The sequence below is a fragment of the Lampetra fluviatilis genome, chromosome 61, assembly GCF_964198595.1.
Source record: "Lampetra fluviatilis chromosome 61, kcLamFluv1.1, whole genome shotgun sequence".
In the NCBI taxonomy this organism is placed as follows: domain Eukaryota; kingdom Metazoa; phylum Chordata; class Hyperoartia; order Petromyzontiformes; family Petromyzontidae; genus Lampetra; species Lampetra fluviatilis.
Window position 1 is genome coordinate 5,955,098 of NC_136335.1, and position 24,439 is coordinate 5,979,536.

Genomic DNA, 24,439 nt, shown 5'->3' on the forward strand with positions numbered 1-24,439 from the left:
CCTGTATACCAGGCGAGGATGTTAACATCTCGCCATGGTGATGAGAGAGACACGCAGACTCCAATTATACAGCAAGCGTCAAGGTCGGAATTGAACCCACGACCTCCTGTATACCAGGCGAGGTAGTTAACATCTCGCCATGGGGATGAGAGACACGCAGACTCCAAATATACAGCAGCAGGCGTCAGGGTCGGGATGGAACTCACGAACCTCCTGCACACCAGGCGAGGTAGTTAACATCTCGCCATGGGGATGATAGAGAGACACGCAGACTCCAAATATACAGCAGCAGGCGTCAGGGTCGGGATGGAACTCACGAACCTCCTGCACACCAGGCGAGGTAGTTAACATCTCCTAGCTACTGGGGGGGGGGCGGTGAAATTGGACAGAATGGGTGTGGGGGAGGGGCGCACATTTAATGAATTTCACCAGGAGCCCCCCCCAAATCCAACCAAGATCACCACGCAACTGGCATGGCCATTGAGTGGCACCGTCACTCCAGCACCGAGGCAAGAATCACGATCGCGCCGTCGTCATTGCGACCCCGCCCCGCCCCCCCCACACTCGGCACGGGTCGCAAAGAGCTTCGCAGCTCATCGGATTCCTCCGCTCGAAAATGCCGATTCTGAGTCGCGTCCATGGGTCTCAGCGTCGATCGAGTCTTCCTCCAACTCCTCCTCCTTCCTCCTGGGTCCTCCAACTCATTCCAGCTCATTTCTCCTGGATCCTCCTTCCTCCTCCTCCTCCCCCTCCTTCGTCATCCTCCTTCCTCCTCCTTCCTTCTCGTCCTCCTCGTACTCCTCGTCTTCCACCTCCTCCACGTCACCTCTGCCCACAGAGCTGCGGGTGCAGAGACACCCCCCCCCCACCCCCCCCCCCCAGCTGCGCCCTGCACGCACGAGGAAGTGTCTCTCGCGCCAGCCAGCGAGGGTGCAGGCGGTACAATTGCACCGGGACCCCCCCACCCCCACTTCACGGACCGCAGGTGGCGAGTGGGGGGTGGGGTGTGGTACCAAGCAACCCCCCGCCCCATTTCATTCTTTGCACACGGCGAGGGGGGGGGGCAGCCCCCCCCCCCCAATTTCATTCTTTGCACACGGCCGGAGGTGGGGGGGGGGCAGGCCCCCACCACCCCCCCATTTCATTCTTTGCACACGGCGGGAGCGGGGTGGGGGGGGGGGCAGCCCCCCCTATTTAAATATTGGCACACGGACCCACGTTCATTCATTGGCGAGCGTAGAAGGGGGATGGAGAGAATGGAGAGTCTCTGTGATTGTTCCTCGATGTCGATTGTCCTCAATCTCTCTCTCCGTCTCTCCGTCTCTCTCCCCGTGTCTCTCCTACGCTCTCCCCCACCCCCCAAGTGTTCTGTATTCCTCTTCGTTCCTCTACCGTGCGGTCATTCCCCCTTGGTATCCTGCGGCGCACACGGGAGGAGGACGGGACAGCAGCCGATCGTCACCAGCGTCATCATCATCGTCGTCTTCGTCGTCGGTCAATATCTATCCACTGCTGGATGGATTCTTCACGGTCTCGTCATCCTAACCCCCCCCATCCCATCTCACCAGCAGCCGCCTCTGTCCACGCAGCAGTGCAACACGGGTTCGATCACAGTGATAATCGCACGACCGGCAAGGTAGGTGGGGTACAAACAAAAATTGCGCATAACTCCCACATCTTCGGGAACATCTCGGCTCGGCGTGGAAGAGTAGGCCAAAAACGAGCCTCGAGAGAGGGCCGTCGCTAGAGCTGGAGGGACGGCAGGGGGGTGGGAGGTGGGGGTGGCTCGGGGGCACTTGCAGGGCTGCGCTTCTATCTCGCTACCTCTAACACTGAGCAGATACATGGGGGTGGGGGTGGCCTGTGGCTCCGGCAGCGGTGCGAGCGGGCACTTGCAGGGCTCCGCCTCTACCTCGCTACCTCTAACACTGAGCAGATACATGGGGGTGAGGGTCGCCTGTGGCTCCGGCAGTGGTGCCAGCGGGCACTTGCAGGGCTCCACCTCTACCTCGCTACCTCTAACACTAATCTAACACTAAGCAGATACATGGGGGTGGGGGTGGCCTGTGGCTCTGACAGTGGTGCCAGCGGGCACTTGCGGGGCTGCGCTTCTACCTCGCTACCTCTAACACTGTGGCTCCGGCAGTGGTGCCAGCGGGCACTTGCAGGGCTCCGCCTCTATCTCGCTACCTCTAAAACTGAGCAGATACATGGGGGTGAGGGTAGCCTGTGGCTCCGGCAGTGTTGCGAGCGGGCACTTGCAGGGCTGCGCCTCTATCTCGCTACCTCTAACACTGGCTCTGGAAATGGTGCCAACGGGCACTTGCAGGGCTGCGCCTCTGCCTCGCTACCTCTAACACTGAGCAGATACATGGGGTGAGGGTGGCCTGTGGCTCCGGCAGTGGTGCAAGTGGGCACTTGCAGGGCCGCGCCTCTACCTCTATGCCTCTAACACTGAGCAGAAGTATCCTGTAAACTAAGAAGCTCTTGAGTCGGGGTTTTTCATCGATACAAACCACCCGCCGTTTCCGTGAGAGACATAACGACATCTGAGAAAAAGAAAATAATAATAATACATATGAATAAATAAAATGTAAAAAAAAGGAAAGAAATTATTTAATTTCGTATGTAAAATGTATTGTTATTTTGACAGTTTCGGAGCAAACTAAGGAATAAAAAAGTGGAAGATTAGGCATAAATAAGTGGTCAAACAGAGCGTTTACCAAATAAATCGTAAAAAGTAATAAAATATATGAAAAATATATACATTCCGCTGCTGCTCTTAATGGTGTTATGTCAACTTTGTAATTTTACTTGTATTATGTTAAATGTGTTATGTTACGTTTGGTGTGTTACTTTTTGCGTGTTAATTTTGTCATGTAAATTTTAGGTTACCTGTTTTGTGTTACTTTTGTTATGCTATTGTTGTCATGTTTAATGCGTCGTGCAAATATCATTAGATTACTCTTGTCAAGTAAATGTTGTTATGTTACTTTTGTTAGGATAAATTGTTATGTTAAATTGTTATGTTAAATGTGGTATGCTAAATTCATTCTATTACATTTGGTATGTAAATGTTGTCATGATGTATTTGCTTTGTTACATCTGTTATGTAAATTTTGTTGTGTTACTTTTGTTACGTAAAATTTGCTGCGTTACTTTTTTTGTTTATTTCTGTCATGCTAATTTGTGTGTCTGGAGTGTGCGTGCGACGAGATGTGATTTGTGGCCAGTGAGTTAACTCAGGGAACACCATGAATTGTTCTTAAATTGCTCGGGGAGGGAGGAAGGTGGAAGGAGGGAGGGAGGGAGGAGGATGGGGTGGAAGGAATGAATCAGGAAGCTCTAATTAACACAAATGAGCATCTCCACCTCTGTCTCGTTAGGAGCTCTCGCGAATTGTAATGAAGAACAGCCGCTGAGCGTGAATGATGCTCATTGAGTTGGTTTGTGATTCAACATGCACACCGATACTGCTGCTGCTCTTATTACTGATTCTCTTACCGATACTGCTGCTGCTCTTATTACTGATTCTCTTACTGATGCTGCTCTTAATGCTGCTGCTGCCGCTATTACTACTGCTGCTGTTACTGCTTCTGCTGTTATTGCTGCTACTGCTGTTACTGCTGCTACTACTGCTGATGTTACTGTTGCTACTGCTGCTGCTACTGCTGATGCTTCTACTGCTGATGCTGATGCTACTGCTGCTGCTACTGCTGTTGCTACTGCTGCTACTACTGCTGTTATTGCTGCTGCTACTGCTGCTGCTACTACTGCTGTTGCTACTGCTGTTACTGCTGCTGCTAATGCTGTTACTGCTGCTGCTAATGCTGTTACTGCTGATGTTGATGAAGCCACCGTCCACGATCCTCGGTCTCCGTTCTCCGCTAGTGGACCAGGCAGCGTGTTGGGCTGTCCTGGTGCAGTGATGTAGTGTCCCCGTGTGTTAGCTAAGTTAGGAACGGTGGCTACCACCCTCTGTCGTTATCCTGTGAATGTTAAGTGGTACCCGTTGTGTTAGCTAATTAATAGTGTTGCCTCCAAAGTTCCAGTGTGCGCCTGACTTTAACCGCTACATTCGCATGCCCACAATCGCATTCCTGTGGCTTGTCTTCAATGTATCTTTATGGGTCTCTATGTATCTCTATGGGTCTCTATGTATCTCTATTGGACTCTATGTATCTCCATAGGTCTCTATGTATCTCTATTGGACTCTATGTATCTCCATGGGTCTCTATGGGTCTCTATATATCTCTATGTATCTCCATGAGTCTCTATGTATCTCTATGGGTCTCTAATATACATAAAGACCCTCTATGTATCTCTATTGGACTCTATGCATCTCCATGGGTCTCTATGGGTCTGTATGCATCTCTATGAGTTTCTATGTATCTCCATGGGTCTCTGTATCTCCATGAGTCTCTATGTATCTCCATGGGTCTCTGTATTTCCATGAGTCTCTATGTATCTCTATGGGTGATTATGGTGAGCGGATGAATAGTGAGCGCATGAGTGAGCACGTGGACGAGTGAGTGGGTGAGCGGATTAGTGAATGAGTAGACGAGTGAGTGGGTGAGCAGATGCGCAAGTGAGTGAACAAGTGAGTGGGTGAGCGGATGAGTGAGCGAGTGGGTGAACGAATGAGTGAGAGAGTGGACGAGTGAGTAGACGAGTGAGTGGGTGAGCCGATGAGTGAGCGAGTGGACGAGTGAATGGGTGAGCGGATGAGTGAGTTGGTGAGTGGATGCGTGAGTGAGTGGATGAGTGAGTGGGTGAGTGGGTGAGTGGGTGAGTGAGTGGGTGAGCGGATGAGTGAGTGAGCGGATGAGTGAGTGAGTGAACGGGTGAGCAGATGAGTGAGTGGATGCGTGACTGGGTGATCGGATGAGTGAGTGAGTGAGTTGGTTATCAGATGCATGAGTGAGTGAGTGGACGAATGGTGGGTGAGTGATTGAGTGGACGATTGAGTGAGTGAGCAGATGAGTGAGTGGGTGAGCGGATGAATGAGCGAGTACACGAGTGAGTGAGTAGATGAGTGAGCGAGTGCACGAGCAAGTGGGTGAGCGGATGAGTGAGTTAGTGGGTGAACGGATGAGTGAGCGAGTGCACGATTGAGTGGGTGAGCAGATGAGTGAGTGGGTGAGCGGACGAATGAGCGAGTGCACGAGTGAGTGAATGGATGAGGGAGTGAGTGAGTGAGCGGATGAGTGAGCGAGTGAGTGAGTGCACGAGCAAGTCGGTGAGCGGATGAGTGAGTTAGTGGGTGAGCGGATGAGTGAGCGAGTGCACGATTGAGTGGGTGAGCGGATGAGTGAGTGGATGAGTGAGCGGGTGCACGAGTGAGTCGGTGAGCAGATGAGTGAGTTAGTGGGTGAGCAGATGAGTGAGCGGGTGCACGAGTGAGTCGGTGAGCAGATGAGTGAGTTAGTGGGTGAGCAGATGAGTGAGCGGGTGCACGAATGAGTCAGTGAGCGGATGAGTGAGTTAGTGGGTGAGCGGATGAGTGAGCGGGTGCACGAGTGAGTCGGTGAGCGGATGAGTGAGTGGATGAGTGAGTTAGTGGGTGAGCAGATGAGTGAGCGAGTGCACGATTGAGTGGGTGAGCGGATGAGTGAGTGGATGAGTGAGCGGGTGCACGAGTGAGTCGGTGAGTGGATGAGTGAGTTAGTGGGTAAGCAGATGAGTGAGCGAGTGCACGAGTGAGTGTGCGAGTGAGTGGATGAGGGAGTGAGTGGGTGAGCAAATGAGTGAGCGAGTGAGCGAGTGCACGAGCAAGTGGGTGAGCGGATGAGTGAGTTAGTGGGTGAGCGGATGAGTGAGCGAGTAGACGAGTGAGTCGGTGAGCGGATGAGTGAGTGGGTGAGCGGATGAGTGAGCGAGTGCACGAGTGAGTCGGTGAGCGGATGAGTGAGTGGCAGTGCATCAGGTCGCTCTCACCTGGGTGTGCAGTAGGGCGTGCCGGTCCGCCTGCACCTGGCTGAAGCGCGACTCGAATGCGCGCATCTGCGCCTCGACTCGCCGCACGTACACCATGTCGCTTTGCGTGCGCGAACTCAGCGCCTCCATCGACTGCGACATGTTCTGCACCTACAAAAGGGGGCGAGTCGCGGGGAGCGGACGATCGCGGGGAACGTCGCAGGAACGTCGCGGGGAACGTCGTAGGAACGTCACCGGGAACGTCGCGGGGAACGTCGTGGGAATGTTGTGGGAACGTCCGTCGCGGAGATGGAGCGGTGTGGGGGCGCGCGTGCAGGAGCTGAGTGAATCACGACAATCGCAGTGGAAATAGATCTGAACACGATGACGATGATAAACACGTGGTAGCCTCTTGCGGCCAATATCGTCCACAATAGAGTTTTTTGGGGTTAGATCGTGTAAATATATAAATGTGTCGTATGGGGGGGGGGGGGTGGTGGCATATTGGGGGGGGGGGGTGGTGGCATATGGGGGGGGGGGTGGTGGCATAGAGGGGGGGGGGGTGGTGGCATATGGGGGGGGGGTGGTGGCATATTGGGGGGGGGGGGTTGGTGGCATATGGGGGGGGGGGTGGTGGCATATCGGGGGGGGGGGGTGGTGGCATATCGGGGGGGGGGGGGGGGTGGTGGCATATGGGGGGGGGGTGGCACAACTGAAACTATCCCTGTGTAATAACAGCCATAGAGGGTTCACGTGGGGATTGGCTTGCCGGTCCTGCTTGTAGCCAATAAGGGTTGAGATAGGGACCATGGCCCAGGCGTGATCACGGCATGTCATCAGGAGTGATTGGCCTAGCCATTCGGGGCCCCAGCTAATGGGGAGCCGGATGATGGGCGTGGTCCCGGGATTGACAGGGAACCATCGAGAATGGTCGAAGCTGTCCATGAACGATTGGCTGGGGGGACCACGTGACGAAGAGATTAAGAGAGAGTGAGAGAGAACGATCGAGAGCAGACTGGAAACTGACAAGGGCAGGGTCACGCGCGGACGGGGGCTCTGGCTGCCACGTGCGCGGTGGGGACTTAGTGCGAAGTCTGTCCTCTCTCCGTTGTCTGCCAGCAACGGAGAGTGAGTGAGTAAAGTGTATTGTGGAGTGGAAATAAAAAGGACTGATTCCGAAGCCGTCTCAAGATGGATTATTACACTGGTGTCAGAAGTAATTCTGCGACTGTTTGGATGATCGTCAAGATGTCTAAGCACCCCAGAAAAAAGAACCTGCCCGTGCCTCTATCGGAGGAAGAGGTCGAGACGGATGAAGATGAGCCGTTGGGAGCTACAGCCCTTGTGCCGCCTGCTGATGACACTCGCCTCGACGCCTCTCAGCGTCGACCGGGGGAGGATGCGACCACCGCAGGACCAAGAGACGAATGGCGGCTGATGGCGGAGCAGATTGAGTCATTGCGCGCCATTCTGCTAAGCCTGGTGACCGCGGTGGCATCCTCACCAGCCGTGGGTCGCCAAATCGCTGATCAGCTGGACGCCGCGGGAAGCGGTCCTGCTATGGAAGCGGGACCCGCCATTGCTCCTGCCACGCGGGAGGACGCCATCGTCTTGGGTGGGGCGGCTGCGCCGGAGTCGTCGGCCCCCATTTTAGGCGCGCCTACCACCACGCGGCCGCCGGATGCCATTTTGCCTGCACCAAGTGGAGAGCGGGAATGGCAGTCGGAGACGCCCACGGCACGCGCCTGCCACCGCAGACATCGCCTTCCACAAATAAAAGAATTTATCGCCGGGGGCGATTAGAGTGCTTTTATGTGGCGCTTCGAGTCAGCTTTTAGATCTGTGATCTGGACGGAGGAAGAAGCGCTGGGAGCACTACCTACGCTGCTCGATGATGTGTCTCTGGGAGTCTTCCGCTCCATCCCGGCGTCCAAAAAGAAGACACTGCGGGATGCGTTCACAGAGATGGCAGAATTTTATGACCCGCCGACATCGGCCACCAGAAAATTTATGTCGCGTCGCCGAGCACCGGAGGAATCGCCGTTGGCCTATTGGGGGGCGTTGATGGCGATGGCCATGGCCGCCTACCCCGACGCAACGGCCGAGCATTTGGATCCGCTCATCCTTTCCCGCATGCTGGAGTTGTCTCAGGAGCTCAACATCTCTCTACCAGTGTGCGGCCACGAACCGCTTTCATCGCGGTGGGTGGCGCGCTGCCTGGACGCTAAGTTTAATATCAAGCGTTGGGACCAGATGGCGGCGTGGACGGGGAAACCCGAGATCGACGGGCCGCCTCTGGGGTGGTCTCCGCGACTGGTTGTCCACTGCTCTGACGACTCGGGCGACGACGACATGCTGGCTGCTGCTGTCCCGCATAGGTTTCCAGGGCCGGCAGCTGCGCGACCAGCGGGGCGACTACACGGGCCGGCCGCGTGCGAGGGCCGGGTCGTCCGACCACCGGCCGACGTCGGCCGCGTGTTTCAAGTGCGGCAGATGGGTCCACTTCACCCGTGACTGCCGCTGCCGACCTCTGCTGTCGCCTCTTCCACCAAGGGGACCTCCATCTCCTCTACCTGCTGCGGAGCTGCAACAACCTCGGGTGAGTCGGCACAAATCGGACACCCGGCAGGTCGTGTCACATCACTCATCCACTCGCACTCATTCTTACACTCCTAAGGATAATTTTACTTGTCCTGCTCCATTGACACGCTCTGCTACACAGTGGAAGAAATTGGCTCGCAGGATTGTGGCTGCGGCGTCGGGCTCGTCGACGGTACGAGGTACCATCGACGGCGTCGACGTCCGTATCTTGGTGGACACTGGCGCGTCGGCTACCATCATTTCTGATGTTATTTTTCGTTTGTTGTCCATTCCTGCATCGCGGATACGCAAGGTTAATGATGCGTGTGTTGCCGCCAATGGGGGGGAGCATGGGTATCTGCGGACAGGTGGATGTGAGCATCGCTATCGGAAATATTACCGCCGCAGGACCTGTGTTAATTTCTCGCTCGCTAGCTGTTCCATGCTTGTTGGGTACGGATTTCCTGCGCCGGATGCCGCTGAGAATACGGGTCGACCAGGACTGTTTGGAAATGCCGGGGGGTCGTAGGATGGCGTTCCTGCCTTCCCTGCTGGCCAATGCGCCTACAGGTAATGCAGTTACTGCTGTCGTTGCGGCTACAGTGGAGGTTCCATCGGGAACGCAAATGCTTATCCCGCTGCGTTACCGAAAACCACTTCAAATGGGAAGGGATGCGAAGGGCGTGCTATTATCCCCATCGAATTCGGTATCGAAATCTTTTTCTTTGGCGGCGGCACAAACGATCGTGCGCCCATGTCAGGCACCTTTCATACAGGTCTTGAATTGGGGACCTGACCGCGTCGTTGTTCCGGAGGGATCGGTGCTGGCTCACGCCACTACCGATTTCGCCTCTTGTGACAAACCGCCGCGCGCTCGGATGCCCACGGATGGACCTCCGCATGATCGTTCACAAGAACGCTGGATCGCAGATTTATGCGGAGAGAATTCTTCCTTGTCAAATGAACATAAGAACGCCTTGCGTTCGCTATTGCTGCGGTACGCTGATGTTTTCAGCAGAAATGATTTGGACCTCGGCCGCACGTCGCTTTTGTCGCACCATATTGAAACCGGTGCGGCACCTCCCGTCTGTATGCACCCTCACCGTATGAGCCCGGCGGAAAGGGAACACGTGCGTGGGGCAGTAGATGAATTGCTGGCGGTGGATATTATTTCGCCGTCCAACAGCCCTTGGGGCGCGCCCGTCGTTCTGGTTAAGAAGAAAGATGGTGGTACGAGGTTTTGCGTTGATTTCCGCCGGTTGAACAAAATTTCGGTAGCGGACGCGTACCCCTTACCGAGGATGGATGACTCATTGGATGCTTTATCGGGTGCTAAATTCTTTTCCACCCTTGACCTGTCCTCGGGCTTCTGGCAGCTTCCCCTCGATGACGAGTCAAAAGCCAAAACGGCATTCCGCACACCGCAAGGTCTCTTTCAATTTAATCGGTTGCCGATGGGCCTGAACGCGGCTCCGGCCACGTTTCAGCGGCTCATGGAATTGGTGTTGGCAGGACTGCAGTAGGAAACGTGCCTCATATATCTAGACGATATAATTGTCTTTAGCCGCACGTTCGAGGAACATCTCCAACGCCTTGAGACAGTTTTTCAAAGAATGCGTGCGGCTGACCTTAAGTTTAAACCGAGGAAATGCCACCTTCTGCAACACTCCGTCCGTTACCTGGGTCATATTGTCAGTTCGGACGGTGTATCCACTGATCCTCTGAAAACGAAGTGTGTACGTGAGTGGCCCACACCCACCTCGGTGGGTGATGTTCGGCGGTTTATTGGATTCGCTTCCTATTATCGCCGCTTCGTTAAGAACATTGCGACGTTGGCTAAACCATTACACGTTCTAACTGGCAAAAATCAAAGGTTTAAATGGGGTGCGGAGGAAGAAAGTTCCTTTATGGCACTTCGGGACCACCTCGCCACGGCGCCTACGTTAGATTACCCAGATTTTTCGCAGCCGTTCATCCTTGATACGGATGCTAGTGATATCGGCATTGGGGCCGTTTTGTCGCAACGCAAGGACGGGGTTGAGAGGGTGGTGGCATACGGCAGCAGGGTTCTATCGCCTGCGGAAACGCGATATTGCGTGACAAGGCGGGAACTTTTGGCAATTGTCCATTTTGTTCGATTGTACCGGCCGTACCTGTATGGACGGAAATTCCTGGTCCGCACTGATCATGCGGCTTTGCAATATTCCCTCAAATTGGATCAGCCGTCAGGCCAATTGGCCCGGTGGTTGGAATCGTTACAGGAATTTTCCTTCGATATAACATACCGAAAGGGGGCCCGTCACGCGAACGCGGATGCGCTCTCAAGGCTGCCGCCCATTCCTCCATGCACTTGCCTGACGGGCACGCACCGTTGCACGGCACCGCCCACGTCGCCCTGCCCGGTTATGGGGGCGATAGCGAATGAGGACGACGCAGGGGCGAAAGCGAAGGAGGAGGAGCAGCAGGTGTCGGTGGACACCGATGATACCTTGCGGCTGCCGCACGCGGTCTGGTTGCGCGAGCAGGAGGCCGATGCCTCGCTGTCTCCGCTACGTAAATTGGTAGGGAAACAAAAATCGCAATTGGTGGGCTGGAAGTGGCAGATGTTCCGGGGTAAGTCGGGATTGTTAATGTGTACCGACGGGTTGTCTGACCGACCACGCTTGGTAGTGCCTACTTCGCTTCGCTACGACCTGCTCCGTACTCTGCACGCTGATAAGTTGATGCACCTCAGCGTCCAGAAGCCTGTGGCCATGATGCAAAAGGATTTTTTCTGGGCCGGTATGACGGCAGACATCAATGACTTTGTCCGCTCGTGCCATGATTGTGCGAAGAGGAAGCCGCCTCGGAACCACTATGTACCACCGTTGCGTTCCATTGAAGTGTCCCGTATCAACGAATTAGTTGCTCTCGACATTCTGGGGCCGTTTCCCCCGTCGGCTAGGGGCAATAAATACCTTCTGGTCGGGGTGGAATATTTTTCTCGATGGCCGATGGCCTGGCCTCTGCCCGACCAAACGGCAGCGTCCATCACCGACGCTTTCTTGAACGGGTATGTCATGGACAAGGGGGCACCTGAGAGGCTGCTCACAGATCAAGGGCGGAATTTCTCCTCTAAATTGCTTAGGGAAGTTTGTGACGCGCTAGGTACAAAGAAAGTTCGCACCTCCCCATACCATCCCCAAACAGATGGTATGGTGGAACGATTCAACCGTACCCTCTCGGCTATGCTTTGTCACACGGTCAGTGAAAAGCAAACCGATTGGGACCTGCACATACCAGGCGTCTTAGCGGCATACCGCATGGTTCCGCACACGTCCACGGGATACTCACCATTTTTTTTTATGTATGGCCGTGAAAATGTTCCACCCATCGATGTGCAACTGGTACGCCGAGTAAACGACCGTCCCGCTCCCTGCCTGACCACGTGCGTGACTCGCTTGAACGAGTAACGGAGGCGCGAGAGGCTGCCCGGTGTGCGACGGCCCGTGCTCAGGCAAGAAACGAACGGTATGCGCGTTGAACGCATACTCACATGCCTTGGTCAGTGGGAGACCTGGCGTGGCTCCACTGCCCCCAGGTACCGGCGGGCACATCCCCTAAACTGCACAGGCCATGGCGGGGGCCTGTGACGCTGGTAGATGTTCGGAACTCGCAAAGTATCCGCGTTCAATACGGAAAACGTCGGTGGTATGTTCATTCCTCGCGACTTAAACCCTATGTTGACTCGCGTGTCGGTCCTTCATCCCCACTAGCTGACCTGCCGGGTTCTGCCGGGCCGACTGCGCCGCTTGACACGCCCGTTGATCCCAGGGGGGACTGTGTTGTGCCTCCTGCACATGAACAGGTTCTGAGGGCTGAGGAAGCCCCCGCTGCCCCCCCTCCAGCGGGGCCCGCCCTGGACGTGACCAAGCACCAACAACCTACTTCTTCTTCGAGTCTGCCACCTCCTGTCCATCCGGAAGCAAAGCGACCTTACGCTGGGAGCGGAGATGGTCCCGCGTCGCGTACGCGGTCGAAATCTCTTCCGTTTCGTTAACGTTTGATCGTTTCGCTGATTTCCTTGTCGTTACTGCGCTGCAGGGGCGCCCTAATGTATGTCGTGATTTTTTTATTATGGGTGACTGTTTTAAATGTTGTTAGGCGCGGGAACGCCGGTTCACCCTCGAATTGTTAAACGCACCTTGGTGCCCTAATAAGATGTTGCGGAATTGGTCCTTCACCCTTTTCCCAGCCGAGACGGCTACATTTTTTCACCGGGGGGGGGGGGGGGGGTGATGTAATAACAGCCATAGAGGGTTCACGTGGAGATTGGCTTGCCGGTCCTGCTTGTAGCCAATAAGGGTTGAGATAGGGACCATGTCCCAGGCGTGATCACGGCATGTCATCAGGAGTGATTGGCCTAGCCATTCGGGACCCCAGCTAATGGGGAGCCGGATGAGGGGCGTGGTCCCGGGATTGACAGGGAACCATCGAGAATGGTCGAAGCTGTCCATGAACGATTGGCTGGGGGGACCACGTGACGAAGGGATTAAGAGAGAGTGAGAGAGAACGCTCGAGAGCAGACTGGAAACTGACAAGGGCAGGGTCACGCGCGGACGGGGGCTCTGGGTGCCACGTGCGCGGTGGGGACTTAGTGCGAAGTCTGTCCTCTCTCCGTTGTCTGCCAGCAACGGAGAGTGAGTGAGTAAAGTGTATTGTGGAGTGGAAATAAAAAGGACTGATTCCGAAGCCGTCTCAAGAAGGATTATTACACCTGTATAGCCTTTACATAGCGGTTGGGGCAAGTGCTGTTAGCAAGTTGGCACCTGGTATAAATGCTGGCACGGCGGACCTATGACGACTGGGGGGTGACCAGGGTTACGTCACGCCCGGCCCCCTTTGTCTCCCCGGCCCCCTCCCCGAAAATCTGACTCTATACACGCCAACCGCCCCACGCTACTCGTTTTAGGGCCGAGTCGACCTAGTGGTGAGGGCCCGGAACGGGGACCGAATGGAACATTCGCTGGCGCCACGGCTGGTGGGCACAAGGAATCGAAACCGGTGGTGCGAGCCGGGTTCAGTCGGCTCCCGGCAGTTTTTCCATTGCCATACCGTGTCAACCCATCACGGTTTACCCCGTATTCTTGTACAGGGGCACGGGGTGACCAATAACGTCTGAATTGGTCTGTAATAAGGTAGGGCACTGATAAGGGATTGACAGCTTTGCATCGCAGCCAAATCAAAATTCATGAATGCGGGTCATGTGGTAGATCCAGGGAGGCGGGGTTGGGGGGGTGATCTACGTCCCCCCCTCCTTGAGATCCCTTTAATATTGAATTGATATTTAACTGAGACAATATACAAGACATGTCTGTCCTGTGATGCAATGTAATGGACTCTATTTCAATATATTTTGAAATGTCGGGATCGCCACGACTGGATTCCTGCAGCAGCAGCATCATCGTCGTCATCGTCGTCGCCATCATCATCATTAACTCGGAGATTCGTCATTTGTTATTGTCTCGGAGAAGCCACGCAGTGCAGGGCGTTACGCTTGGCCCTACCACCATTGGGGAACCGCCGTGGCTTGTCGATGTTGAACCACCCCGTGAACATTCTCCTTCCCGTCCTCTGATCCGGTGGACCCCTTCCCCCCTCCCATCCTCCTTGAGCTGCTTGGGTCGCTAAGCTTTCACTTGCTTTGCCTTTGTAAGCCGTGCCTCACCACCACAACATCGCCACAACCATCTCCACTACCCCCGCTGCCACCACCGATTCCACCACAACCACCGCCACCACCACAAACCGCCACCATTATCACCACCACAACTGTCTCCACTACCACCGCTGCCACCGCCACCACCACCACAAAGACAGAGATCCCCCGTGTAGCCAATACCGGACTGTAGGGGCAAGTGCTGTTAGCGAGCACCTATGAAGGCCGACACGGCACACGAGGGGGTGGGTGGCCAACACCACGCCGGGCCACCTTGGTCGCCCCAGTGACGATGTTTACACACTGCACCAGGTACTCATTTGAGGCCGAGTCGACCTAGGGGAGACCCAGGACCGGTTCAGATAATCATCACCGGTGTTTGGCCGTGAGCGGGAATCGAACTCGAGTCCCCGCGGGCGTAGCGGAGCGTAACGCTAACCGCCACGCTCCCCACTATCACCACAACCAACCACCACCAATGCCACCACCACCGCAACCACCACCACTGGCCACAGACCACCGTGCCACCCCCACCCACCCGCTCGAGCAGCTGCCGTATCTGCCGCGCGCGTGCGTCCCGCGTGCACATGTGCGGCTGCGGCGCCACCACGGTGCAGATACATCGCCCCTCCGCGTCCTGCACCGAGCTGAACACCTGCCAGCCCACGTCCCCGCTGGCGGGCCGCCCTGGGGGGGGCTGCAGACGCAGGGGGGCACACACCTAGAGGAGGGGGTGGAGGGGTGGGGGGGAACGCACCCACGGATGGATGGTTACGGATGTCGCGATCGGTAACCGGCAGAGCGCAGGTTGGGTGCGTGGATGTTTTGTTGTTTGTTGTTGTTGTTAAACTGGGAGAGAGAATTCTAGATTTGAAGCTTTCGTGACTGCAAGGATTCATACTCTTAGTTTTTTCGGTAAAGTCACGTAGGTAAAAAAATTTAAATTTAAATTAATAAAAATAAAATAATAAAAAAAAAACATTCATTATTATTTTATTTTTCTTAATTTAAATTTCAGTTTTTTACCTACGTGACTTTACCGAAAAAACTAAGAGTATGGGATAGAGAACTCGGGAGGGAGCAGGATAAGAACCGAGTGTGAACGATTTCACTGACAGCGATGAAGCACACGGGAATGAGAACAAGCGACCAGCGAGGCAGGGACTCTGGCAAGTGCCCAGCGACTTGAATCAAGATCCGCAGACTCACGTAGAAACCCACAGACTCACATAGAGACCCAGAGACTCACATAGAGACCCAGAGACTCACGCAGAGACCCACAGACTCAGGGAGAGACTCACAGACTGAAATAGAGACCCAGAGACTCACGTGGAGACTCAGACTCACGCAGTGACCCACAGACTCACGCAGAGACCCACAGACTCGCGGAGTGGCTCACAGACTCACATACAAACCAGGGACTGATGTGGAGACTCGCCCAGGTAAACGCACTGGGTCTTGCTTAAACACCGAGTTGTCAAATGCAGCGAGTTGATTGTCTCGGCTCGGTCACCAACGACTTACATAGAGATCCACAGACACACGTAGAGACCCATAGACTAACATAGAGACCCATAGACTAACATAGAGATACATAGGCTCACATAGACACATTGACTTACCTAGAGATCGATATACTCACACAGAGACCTATAGACTCACATAGATATCCATAGACTCACATAGAGACCCATAGGCTCACATAGAGACCCATAGACTCACATAAAGACCCACATACAAAGAAACTCGCCGACTCCCATAGAGACCCATAGACTCACGTAGAGACCCATATACTCACGTAGAGACCCATAGACTCACGTAGTGGCCAATAGTGACTGCCATAGCATGGTCCTCCCTCTTTCTTGTGCCCCAGCACTCGGCCCAACACAACAGCACCGGCCTCACCACCGTATTTTACTATACACTACACTATACACTACACTATACACTACACTATACACTACAATATACACTACTACTATACACTACGCTATACACTACACTATACACTACAATATACACTGCAATGTACACGACAGTATACACTACATTATACACTACACTATGCACTACACTATACACTACACTATACACTACACTATACATTACACTATACACTACACTACACATTGGCGACCGGACGGCAACGTGATGCCAGCATTTAAACAACAACAACAAAAACAACAACAACAACAACACCCCGAAGATAAATCGCGATCGCCCTTCTCGCCGTTCGGAACTATCGCAGAGAATGCGGCAACCCCGCCCACCCTGCCCCCCCCCGCCCTCCCCTCTCTGCCCCCCATCCCTCCCTGCCCCCCCCCCTCCCCTCCCTCCCTGCCCCCCCTCCCTCCCTGCCCCCCTCCCTCCCTTCCGCGTGTTCCCAGAGAACGGCCCGCGGAAGTAGGTGGCACAGAACTGCTGTGGTGAGGATCCCCCCCCCTCCATTCCTGCCTTCCTGTGATTGCGCGTGCGAGCAGCAGGGGGCAGCACTGCCCGACCACGTGACCACGCGCGCCGTTCAAGTGGATGGTTCAAATCCCATAAGCTCTTTGCATTAACCCACCGTCAAGTGGATACTTGTCAGGAATTATGATAATACGTTTTTTACCCTTTTATATGGCAATAAAACGTGCGTTTAGATCTAGATTTGAAGTTTTCGTGACTGCAGGGATCCATATTCTTTGGTTCTTTCGGTAAAGTCACGTAGAGTAGAAAATAAAATAAATAACATCACGACATTTCGATTGCAACACAAGCAATCATCATCAGTCTGTGTGAGTCATTGGTGATGGGGCTGAGATCATCAACTCACTGCACGAGAGAACCCGTTTCATCTCAAATTTGATTAAGCTGCTTCTGGTCAGTGATGTAGTAACTACATTATCACACACAACAACAACAACAACACTCAACATATTCATCAATAAATAACGCGGTGGCCTTCAGACCACATGGGTGGAGAAGGGCCATTGCCCGAAACGTCGCCCATTATTATATTTATTAGTAAGGCATCACACAGCAGTGTTGGTGATGAATGCGTTAAATTTTCAGTTGAATCACAGGCGCTTGAAACGTGGATTTTCGAACCCAGGTGTCTCGTCACTTCGCAAACGCTGAACGTCGGGACAACGTTCGACCAACGATGCCAACCACTCGCGAACGTCGGCACAACGTCAGCGCGGTCAATGTGCACTCGGCCCCGTTAGTATGTCCGCACGGGTCATGTGCCTCCCCTAGGTCGACTCAGCCTCAAATGAGAACCTGGTGCGATGTGCAAACATCGCCACTGGGGAGACAAAGGCGGCCGGGCGTGGTGTTGGCCACCCACCCCCTCGTGTGCCGTGCAGGCCTTTATAGGTGCTCGCTAACAGCACTTGCCCCTACAGTCTGTTAAGGCTATACGGGGGATCTTTGTCTTTGTGGGGCAATGCGAAGTGGGGGGTGGGGGTGTAGCGGGTCACCGCTACGAACCCGGCGACCCGAGTTCGATTCCTGCTCACGGCCACCAACACCCACTGACGATTATTTGAACCGGTCCTGGGCCTCCCCTAGGTCGACCCGGCCTCAAATGCGTACCTGGTGCACCGCCACTGGGGAGACAAAGGCGGCAGAGCGTGGAGCTGGCCACCCACCCCTTCGTGTACCGTTCCGGCCTTCACAGGTGCTCGCTAACAGCACTTGCCCCAACGGTCTGTTGAGGCTACACGGGGGATCTTTGTGTCTGTGTCGCATGAGAAGTGAAAGCGACACAATGCGACTGTAGCATCGCCCTGATTGGCAAAGGGCGTCTTTTGATATCGAAGGTGAAACGCGTGTTTCATAGCAAAGACAAAGATCCCCCGTATAGCCTCGGCAGACTCTTAAGGGCAAGTGCGGTTAGCGAGCAGCAGCAGTGCCTACGAAGGCCGGCACCGTGGGGGGGGGGAGGGGAGTGGCCAGCACCACGCGCGGCCGCCTTTGTCTTCCCACCTGAGAAGAAAAGCCACAATGACGCTCGCTTTCACCACCACCACCACCATAAGCCATGATCTTATCCACTGCTAGATGAAGGCTCCCCCGCCAATCCGTCACCGGCACGTCAGACGATTCCCATCGCTCCATCAGAGCGCCGCGGTGGCTAGGAGATGTTAACTACTTCGCCTGGTATGCAGGAGATCGTGGGTTCAATCTACACCCTGACGCCTGCTGTTGTATATTTAGAGTTTGCGTGTCTCTCTCTCTATGTGGTGAGATGTTGACTACCTCGCCTGGTATACAGGAGGTCGTGGGTTCAATCTCCAGCCTGACGCCTGCTGCTGTATATTTAGAGTTTGCGTGTCTCTCTCTCTCTCTCTATGTGGTGAGATGTTAACTACCTCGCCTGGCATACAGGAGATCGTGGTTGCAATTTCGACCCTGACGCCTGCTGCTGTATATTTGGAGTTTGCGTGTCTCTCTCTCTCATCACCACGGTGGCTAGGAGATGTTAACTACCTCGCCTGGTATACAGGAGGTCGTGGGTTCTATCTCCACCCTGACGCCTGCTTCTGTATATTTAGAGTTTGCGTGTCTCTCTCTATCTATGTGGTGAGATGTTGACTACCTCGCCTGGTATACAGGAGATCGTGGGTTCAATCTCCACACTGACGCCTGCTGCTGTATATTTAAAGTTTGCGTGTCTCTCTCTCATCATCACCACGGTGGCTAGGAGATGTTAACTACCTCGCCTGGTATGCAGGAGGTCGTGGGTTCAATCTCGACCCTGACGCCTGCTGCTGTATATTGGAGTTTGCGTGTCTCTCTCTCATCATCACCACGGTGGCTAGGAGATGTTAACTACCTCGCCTGGTATGCAGGAGATCGTGGGTTCAATCTCCATCCTGACGCCTGCTGCTGTATATTTGGAGTTTGCGTGTCTCTCTCTCTTCATCACCACGATGGCTAGGAGATGTTAACTACCTCGCCTGGTATGCAGGAGATCGTGGGTTCAATCTCCACCCTGACGCCTGCTGCTGTATATTGGAGTTTGCGTGTCTCTCTCTCATCATCACCACGGTGGCTAGGAGATGTTAACTACCTCGCCTGATATGCAGGAGATCGTGGGTTCAATCTCCACCCTGACGCCTGCTGTTGTATATTTAGAGTTTGCGTGTCTCTCTCTATGTGGTGAGATGTTGACTACCTCGCCTGATATACAGGAGGTCGTGGGTTCAATCTCCACCCTGACGCCTGCTGCTGTATATTTGGAGTTTGCGTGTCTCTCTCTCATCATCACCACGGTGGCTAGGAGATGTTAACTACCTCGCCTGGTATGCAGGAGGTCGTGGGTTCAATCTCCACCCTGACGCCTGCTGCTGTATATTTGGAGTTTGCGTGTCTCTCTCTCTATGTGGTGAGATGTTAACTACCTCGCCTGGCATACAGGAGATCGTGGGTGCAATTTCGACCCTGACGCCTGCTGCTGTATATTTGGAGTTTGCGTGTCTCTCTCTCATCATCACCACCGTGGCTAGGAGATGTTAACTACCTCGCCTGGTATGCAGGAGGTCGTGGGTTCAATCTCCACCCTGACGCCTGCTGCTGTATATTTGGAGTTTGCGTGTTTCTCTCCCTCTCTATTTGGTGAGATGTTAACTACCTCGCCTGGCATACAGGATATCGTGGGTGCAATCTCGACCCTGACGCCTGCTGCTGTATATTTGGAGTTTGCGTGTCTCTCTCTCTCATCACCACGGTGGCTAGGAGATGTTGACTACCTTGCCTGGTACGCAGGACATCGTGGGTTCAATCTCGACCCTGACGCCTGCTGCTGTATATTTGGAGTTTGTGTCTTTCTCTCTCTCCTTCCTAGTGGCCGCGCAGATTTTTTTCAAAGCGGAGGAGCGCGTTCAGAGGATTTCGGCCGGTGCTACAAATGAACCACGTGACGACTACGACGAGGATGACGACGAGGATGATGATGAGCCACTTCGTCGAGCTGTCATTTGTGAGAGCCAGGGTCCGCTGCTGAAATAAAAGAGACGACGTAGCTCACCTGGTAACCTTACACCGTAGTAAAATAAATAAATAATTGAAGCCTTTTCATAGTTTGGCTTTTTCTCTCCTGGACATCATTAATGGGGACGCGTTCCGTTCCTTGGCTCTCTGCGTCACTAAACTTGACCACATCGCTCCCACCACCACCCCGCCCCCCCTACTCCACCCCCCCCTCCTCCACCCCCCCTCCTCCACCCCCCCTCCTCCACCCCCCTCCTCCACCCCCCTCCTCCACCCCCCTCCTCCACCCCCCTCCTCCAACCCCCACCACCCACCACTCCTCCACCCCCCACCCGCCGTCCCCCTCCTCCACCCCCACCCCACCCCCCTCCTCCACCCCCCTCCTCCACCCCCCCTCCTCCACCCCTCCTCCAACCTCCTTCCTCCACACCCCCTCCTCTACCCTCCCTACTCCACCCCCCCTCCTTCACCCCCCTCCTCCAACCCCCCCCCTCCTCCACCCCCCCTCCTCCACCCCCCCTCCTCCACCCCCCCTCCTCCAACCCCCACCACTCCTCCACCCCCCACCCGCCCCCCACTCCTCCACCCCCCCCTCTTCCACCCCTCCTCCATCTCCTCTCCTCCACCCCCCCTCCTCCAAGCCCCACCCGCTCACCCCCTCCTCCACCCCCCCTCCTCCTCCTCCACCCCCCCTCCTCCACCCACCACTCCTCCACCCCCCACCCGCCCCCCCTCCTCCACCCCCCTCCTCTTCCACCCCCCTCCTCCACCCATTTCCTCCACCCCCCTCCTCCACCCCCCCGCCGAAGACATCCATGCACACGCTCCATCACACTCGCGTGGGAGAGGATCTCCTCTGCGGGTGCTCGCGGCCTCCTTCCTCCCGCAAACACGCGCAGACAAAATCGTCATATTGATAGATCAAAGACATATATATAATATATATATAAAACATATATATATACAAATACAGGGAGGATCGCGTAGCGTGGGAAAGGCAATTTTCACGAACGACACCAATATACCTCTCTCTAAACATCCACAATATTGCTTTTTTTGTTGGGTCAGATCGCGTCAATATAAGTGTGTGTCGTTCAAAGCCGCCACCCCCCTGCCCACAGCCAATTCAGTAAGGGGTTTGTCACGTAAACAAAACGTGGCCAATTCGTTACTAGTACAGCACACACCGGTTGTGTTGGAGAGCAAATCCACAACATTTACAATCTGAGCACGAGGTTTCGCCACTAATTACAACCCAGCATCACATCCAAACATGGATTTTTTTTAAAGACTTCACTAACCTGTAGACGTTCGCTAACCCACGTGTCCCTCTTTCCCTATTATGTTAGAAACGAAAAAAAAAGTTTTGCTGGCTGGCCGGCCGGCTGTCAGAACATCACGTCCTGAGCGAAGGTGGGATGGGCGTATGGACGAACGCCAACGTTTAGAGGACGTGCGGTTGACAAAAGAGATGCTACCTTCCTGGGCATCCATTCTTTTTTTCGCTTTGACCATTGGGAGGGTTTCCGAGTCTCACTGTGACCTTCCCACTCATTGAATCGATACGGACGCTTTCCAAAGTAGCGAATGTAATGGATATTGTTTTCTACACCGCCCCCACCTCTGATACATAGTGCAGCTATCAGCACATATCAAAACAGAATCTGTGTGCACGTCTGTGTATGTATGTACTGTATGTACATGTGTGTATGTATGGTAGTGTCGCGGTTATGGAGGAGGCTCGTGAAGGAGGCTGCTACTGGGCAGTTGGAGGCAGTCGCCCTCCGGCAACAACGCAGGGCAGAGGAGCGACGCTCACAACAACGAGCGGAGCGCGGGGCGGCTAAAACACAGCAAGTTAGCACAGTTGGGGTACAGATGGTGGTGCATCTACCGGTAATTTCAGACAGCCAACCCATGGCACCTGCTGGGTCTGTCCCGAGACCTTCTGTCAGCTGAGAGCCTTCGACACTTCACGTGGCCTCAAAGTGCACCTAGCCTGGCACATGTGACGTGTTGACGTCACCGTCGCTTAGTGGCGAATGGGGGGGGGGTATTGGTGTAGATAGGGGTTAGAGCGCTGCGCTGCAAACCCGGCGACACGAGTTCGATTCCCGCTCACGGCCACCACCGGTGACGATTATCTGAACCGGTCCTGAGCCTCCCCTAGGTCGATACAGCCTCAATTGAGTATCTGGTGCGGTGCGTAAAATATCGCCACTGGGGAGACAAAGGTGGTCGGGCTTGGTGCTGGCCAACCATCCCCTCGTGTGTCGTTCCGGCCATCGTACCAGCACTTGCCCCAACAGTCTGGTCAGGCTATAGGGAGATATTTGTGTTTGTGTCGTAACTACATTATCGTAGTGTTTATCAGTTTAGTAGTGTATAGTAGTTTAGTAGTGTATAGTGAGTGAATAGTCGTGTATAGTGGAATGGTTTGGTAGTGTACAGTAGTGTATAGTGTAGTAGTTTATAGTGTAGTAGTGTATAATAGTGTGTAGTTATAGTAGTATATAGTGTAGTGTAGCAGTGTATAGTGTAGTAGTGTAGTGTAGTAGTGTATAGTAGTGTATAGTGTACCAGTGTATAGTAGTGTATAGTAGTGTATAGTGTAGTGGTGTTATAGAAGTGTAGTGGTGTAATAGTAGTGGAATAGTAGTGTATAGTGTAGTAGTGTAAAGTGTAGTAGTGTATAGTATAGTAGTGAAGTACCGGTAATTACGCTGGACACCCAGGTTGAGGCACACGTATGTTTATTCAAGCTTGTCGGTACAGGACAGCACTAGAGGGGGTAGCGGCCCCCTCACCCGGATAACTGGGGATACACCCTAGCTAGTCCTGACCTACTCCCAAGTCCTCCACTAACGGGCTAGGGGAGGCTAACTGGCCCGACACTGGTGAGTCGGGCTACGGTCTCCGGAGTCCCAGGGTACTGACCCTGGTTCACGGAACCACGCCTCTGGCTCGATCCTCCGCAGCCCTTACAAGGGCGGCGTCGAGGGGAGTCCAGGGCTTCTAACTAGAAGATCTTCCTTCTTCCTCCTTCGTTCCCAGACTGAGCCACGAGCTCTCTCTGTCCTCCCCCTTTATACCCCCCGTCAGGATCCCAACCCCCCAGGCTGCCTGATGCGGACGTCGCTGCGGGCACCCCACCCCCGTGTACTCCCGGAGCTCCGCCCACTGTGTTTATTCCCCGTTGGATCCCATGCACCTACAGCCCTCCCGTAACAACCCTACATCACTCCCCCCATTACAGCTCGCAGCCGTCCCGGCTGCAACAATTCCAATAAAGGAACATTTACCCCTCAACCCCGTGTGTGCCTCATTTTTTTCAACAAAATGCAAATTGAACAACAACAACAAGAACAACAAGAAGAACAAGCACACCCCCGAAGGGAATGTCCGACGCACCCCCCCCCCCGTATAAATACGAAATCCGTAAAAGCGCGTATATACAACTAGCCAGGAACTCCCCCAGCACACACAGCACACCCACGACACACAACGCACCCACAACACACACACCCCGCCCACACACACAACACAACACACACAATGTGGCAGGAGCGCACCACCGACGCAGCATACAGTAACCATGACACGTGAAATAAAAAAAAATTTCTTCTTTCTGTATATTATAAGAGTCTGCGCATCTTAGCGCGCGTCCTTGCCGCAGGCCCGTCACACGGGGCAACCCCGGACGGCGGACCATCCGGTGGCGGCTGTCCCTTTCGAGATGAGGTCGCGATTGAAGTGGCGCGACCGTCGGCATCACCCGTGTGGGTTGTAGGGCATGAGCCCGTCATTCCCGGTGCACCTGTGGGTGGGACAGCCGGCAACACATCAGGCGAGAGCAGCGACGGACCCTCCGAGTCGGTCGACCCCCCACATGCTTGGCCCCGCGCGTGTGGAGTGGGCCCTCGCACCGCAACAAATGGTTTAAGCCTAGAGGGGTGTACAAACCACCGGCGCCTGCCTCATTTGATTCGAACGCACTGAGGCCTCAAAACCTCGACAACCTCGACGGGGCCCCGCCACGGGCGCACGAGTTTAGAGGAGGTCGCGAGCGGTACCTGGGGACAGTGCAGCCATGCCCTGTCCCCCGGCTTCCACTGCAGCACGTGCGCGCGAGCCAGCCTGAGGCGCTCGTTCGCCTTTTGACGCCTGTCAGAATTTAGCCTCGCAGCATCCCGCGCCTCAGTCAGTTTGTCAAGGTTAAATTTAACGTGTTCATCCAATTTAATTTTACCCAGCGGCGCGGGGATC

General features: G+C 54.5%; 1 protein-coding gene across 1 annotated transcript in view; it reads right to left on the reverse strand.

The window, feature by feature from the left end:
* Positions 1-960: 960 nt before the first annotated feature.
* LOC144951307 (noelin-like) overlaps positions 961-24,439 on the reverse strand; it is a 37,654-nt gene continuing 14,175 nt past the window's right edge. The window contains exons 3-5 of the mRNA XM_078881514.1: positions 14,733-14,915; positions 5,938-6,087; positions 961-1,417 (exon numbers count right to left, since the gene is read on the reverse strand). Coding sequence (XP_078737640.1) covers positions 1,400-1,417; positions 5,938-6,087; positions 14,733-14,915 — 351 coding nt within the window. The 3' untranslated portion in view covers positions 961-1,399. The remainder of the gene's footprint in view (positions 1,418-5,937; positions 6,088-14,732; positions 14,916-24,439) is intronic.